The sequence below is a fragment of the Pteropus alecto genome, unplaced genomic scaffold (assembly GCF_000325575.1).
Source record: "Pteropus alecto unplaced genomic scaffold, ASM32557v1 scaffold7, whole genome shotgun sequence".
Taxonomy (NCBI): Eukaryota; Metazoa; Chordata; class Mammalia; order Chiroptera; family Pteropodidae; genus Pteropus; species Pteropus alecto.
In genome coordinates this window covers 44,229,944-44,234,271 of record NW_006494614.1, presented here as the reverse complement: position 1 = coordinate 44,234,271, position 4,328 = coordinate 44,229,944, and the positions used below count along the sequence as shown (strand labels likewise).

The 4,328-nt window shown below is 46.5% G+C and overlaps 1 protein-coding gene across 4 annotated transcripts in view; it reads right to left on the bottom strand.

Annotated features, from left to right (window-relative positions):
• KIF6 (kinesin family member 6) overlaps positions 1–4,328 on the bottom strand; it is a 369,189-nt gene that overhangs the window by 14,522 nt on the left and 350,339 nt on the right. For all 4 annotated transcript variants that reach the window (XM_006926847.3, XM_025042753.1, XM_025042754.1 and 1 more), the window contains one exon: positions 552–641. In XM_006926847.3, coding sequence (XP_006926909.2) covers positions 552–641 — 90 coding nt within the window. The remainder of the gene's footprint in view (positions 1–551; positions 642–4,328) is intronic.

Genomic DNA, 4,328 nt, shown 5'->3' with positions numbered 1-4,328 from the left:
TCAGAGAGCAGCAGTGCTAGAGCAAGTGTTACCATGGGGAGGGGAGGCATGGTGGAATCCCCCCTTGGACACCTTGGGAGAAGAGCAGGGTCTGCCAGGTGAGTAAGGTCACCTAGGCCTTCTAGTCAGAAGGCACAAAGAGCAGGCCTTGGAGAGAGGCCTGATTCACTTATTCAGCCTGGAGTGAATGACTCCCAGCGCTGAGGCCAGGCTTGTCATCTTTGTGTCCTTCCCTTCCCCTGAGGTGGGGCTATGTTGGAACTACCCCTGGGCCAGCTCTTCTTTCCTTGAATCGTCTCAGGTATATCCATTCACAAGGAGATGTGAAGCAATTCTGCCTGCACAGGGCTCCAGGCTCCTGGCAGAAAATTCCCTGGCTCTGGGAGTTGGCATCTGTGAGAGATTCCAGGGGAACCCAAGGTACCAGGGCAGAAGCCCTGTCTGTGTGGCTGCTGGACAAAGGCTCCACAGGTTGTGGGGGAAGCAGACTGGCAGATTTTAGCCTGCTTTTCTCTGACCGTCACAGACATCAGAGGGACAAGATCACAGACCTGTCATCCAGGGAGGCACTGGTGCTGTTCTGCTCCTGGCTGTACACAATGGGACAAGGTGAGGGCAGGATTTTCCTGGCATTCACATCACTGTACAAAACCAAACCCACAAAGGAAAATGTATGGAGGTTTACAGAAGAGAAATTCAGGGTCTATATTTAAGAGCTGTATGGACTGAATATTTGTGTCGCCCCCACATCCAAATGTTGAAGCCCTAACTCCCAATATGATGGTGTTTGGAGGTGCAACCTTTGGGAGGTAATTAGGTTTAGAAGAGGTCATGACAGTGGGGCCCCCATGATGGGACTGGTGTCCTTATAAGAAGAGGAAGAGGGAGCAGAGTTTTCTTTGAATCATGTGAAGACACAACAAGCGGGTGGCCATCTACAAGCCAGGAAGAAGATTCTCACTGGAAACGGATCATCTGGACTTTGATATGGGACTCTCCAGCCTTCAGAACTGTGAGAAGTAAATAAATGCCTGTAGTTCAAGCCACCTAATCTATGATATTTCGTTTTGGCAGCTCGAGCTGACTAACACAGGAGGCTATGGATGATGTGGATGGTGTTTTAACTTAGGCTGCTGTAACAGAATACTACACACTGAGTAGCTTAAGCAGCAAAAATTTATTTCTCACAATTCTTCTGGAGGCTAGAAGTCTGAGATCAGGGTGCCAGCATGGTCAAGTTTCTCTAAGTGCCCTCTTTTGGCTTGCAGACTTCTGACTCATGGTATTCTCACTTGATGGAAAGAGAGTGAGTTAGGTCTCTGGCCTCTTATAAGAGCACTACTTGCATTAGAGAGCTCCACCCTCAGGACATAATTACCTCCCAAAGACCTCACCTCCAAATACAATCACGTTGGGGATTAGGTTTCAACATATGAATTGTTGGAGGACACATTCGTTCTATAACATTCTGCCCCTGACTCCCCCAAATTCATGTCTTTCTCATATACAAAATATATTCATTCTACTCCACCAGCCCCCATAGTCTTAACTTGATCCAGCATCAACTCTAAACTCTGAAGTCCAAAGAGTCTAAATATCATATAAATCAGATATGAGTGCAACTCAAGTACCATTGGTTCATCCTGAGACAAAGTTCCTCTCCAGCTATGAATTCAAACCTATGAATTCAAACAATTTATGTGCTTCCAGGCATAGGACAGACAAACCCATTTCAAAAGGGAGAAATAGAAAAGAAGGAAGGGGTGATGGGTCCCAAGAAGTCTAAAACTTAGGAAGGGAAACTCCATGAGATCTTATGGCTCAAGGAGAATTCTCTTTGGCTTGATGATCTGCCCTAGGGTAAAGGTCCTGCCTTCTGGACCACCTGGGGTGGAAGTAGCCAGGCTATGCTGGGCAGGGTTATACTCTCATGGTTCTGTTGGGAGGCCCCCCTACCTCGACTTTGGGCAAAGGCTGTCTGGCCTGTTGAAATCAAGGCAATGGTCTCCCCTTTTGGAATGGAGGGGCAGCCCCGATGACCTCTGCATCACCTTTGGAGTCATTCTTTTCCTGCCCTGGGGAAGAGTGTATGTTCACAGTGAATCAGCTCTATGGTCTTGTCCTATAAAATCCAAATTGTCCAACATCCTGTCTTTATTCTTCTCCATCTCCTTTTCAGTGCAAACTGGCAGTTTTCCCACTGGGGTGGCTGAGTAAGTCTGTGATTCACACCTGTACCAATCTCCTTATCAAGTGGTTGCTTGGTTACACTCTTAATGTTCTTCTCTGAAGACACTTTCTCATGTTTTGCATTATGAACAGGCTGAGAATTTTCCAAATCTTTACATTCTAGTTCTTTTTTGCTTAATAACTCCATCTTCAAGTCATTTCTCTCTTTTCATATTTTACTATAAGCAGTCAGGAAGAACCAAGCCACTTATTCAACATTTTGCTTAGAAATCACCTCAGGTAATGTCCATTTTCATCACGTGCAAGTTCTACCTTCCAAAAAACACTAGAACAGGAACATAATTTAGCTTTTTTTTTTTTTTTTTTTGCCACCTTGTAACAAGGATTGCCTTTTCTTCATTGTCCAATATGTTCTTCATTTCTGTCTGAGCCCTCATCAGAATGGCCTCTACATCCGTGTTTAAATGAACATTCTGTACATAATTATTTATGTCTTCTCTAAGAAGATGCAAGCTGTCTCTGCAGCTCTCCTCTTTTCTTCTTGAGTCCTCACCAGAAGAATTACTTTTAAAGGTCCTTTTACGATCTCAGATTCTTGTAGCACGCATATCAAAACTCTTCCAGCCTCTGCCCATTGCTCAGTTCCAAAGCTGCTTCTACATTTTTTAGTTATTTGTTATAGCGGCACCCCACTTCTGGTACCAATTTCTGTCTTAGCGGTTACTATAACAAAGTACTGTGTGGCTTACAAATAATGGAAATTTACTTTTCACAGTTCTGGAGGCTGGAAGCCTGAGCTCAGGGTGCCAGCATGGTCAGATTCTGGTGAGGAGAGCCCTCTTCTGACTGCTGGTTTCCGACTGCTGACTCTCATTGTGTCCTGATGTGGAAAGAGAGTGAGCTAGCTTTCTGGCCTCTTTAGAGTTTCGACATATGAATTTTGATGGGACAGGAACATTTAGTCCCTAATAGATGTTTTATACATTAATTTTCATGTTGGAGCATTGCATGTGTTGGATGTGCAAATTGAACCAAAACAACAAAGATTGCAACTGTCATTTATAGACACCGTCTACACACCAGGTCCAGGAAAGCACTCTGCAAACGTCATGCCATTTAATCCTCTCAATAGCCTCATTATTCCCATTATATACCCGAGAAACCTGAGGCTCGGAGAGGTTAAAGAAATTCTAAAAGTCACCCAGCCGGTAAGTGGCAGAACCTAGATCTAATCACAACTCTGTTGAGGCTTCAGAACCCGTGCTCTCTGGCTACTTTATTAACTGTACTTGACTCTGTGGTGTTCTGCGGAAGTACATGCTGGAGGTGCATGGCTTGCCCCTGGCCACGTCATCTGCCCTTAGGTGGCCCCAGCTGACCAGCTCCACGCTCCTTGAGTAAGGAGTTGGATCTGACAGCTTATACAGATGCTATTTTGCTCATTTTACTAAACTGCCTGGTGCATGTGCCTTACCTTGCCTTGCCTGGTTGCAAACAGCAGAATCCAGCAGCATTCCTTGGGAGATAAAGGGCCAGGGGCTAAAGCTGTCCCAGATGCCAGGGACCGAATGGGATCCTCTTTCTTGCTTCATGATGGTCCTGCCTAGACACCATGTCAGAGCTGGAAGAGGCCTAAAAAGTCACCTGGATAGAACCCTTCTATTACAGATGGGAACAGTAAGGCTGAGGTGGACCAGGGACAGGGACAGGTGCAACAGCTTTGCCAAGTTTGCATCAAGAGTCCAAGGACCTCCACAGGCCTGAAAGCCTGCTGTCCCAGCCATGAATGAGTACAGCCCCTTCTCCAGCTCCAGCCTTCTGCCCTGTCCCGTCTCACCCAACTGCAAGGCCTCTTACTCTGGGCCTGCCTCCACAGGTTTAGAATTGTAGGTCAAACAAACAGGACAGGAAATCAGAGCCTGAGACTTCCTCACCCCCGCGTCCCCTGCCTCCCCTCATGCGTATTTCCCAGCATTCCAGAGACTCTCCACTGAGGCTTTGGGAGGGTTAGGGATCTGTGTTGATTGGCGAGGGCTGCTGTAGGACCAGAGGCAGCCACAAGGTGGCAGGCTCTGTATGCTCTTTTTAAGAGAACCGTTGCCAACTCTCAGGGCTCTTATTGGTGCAGGCAGAGAGAA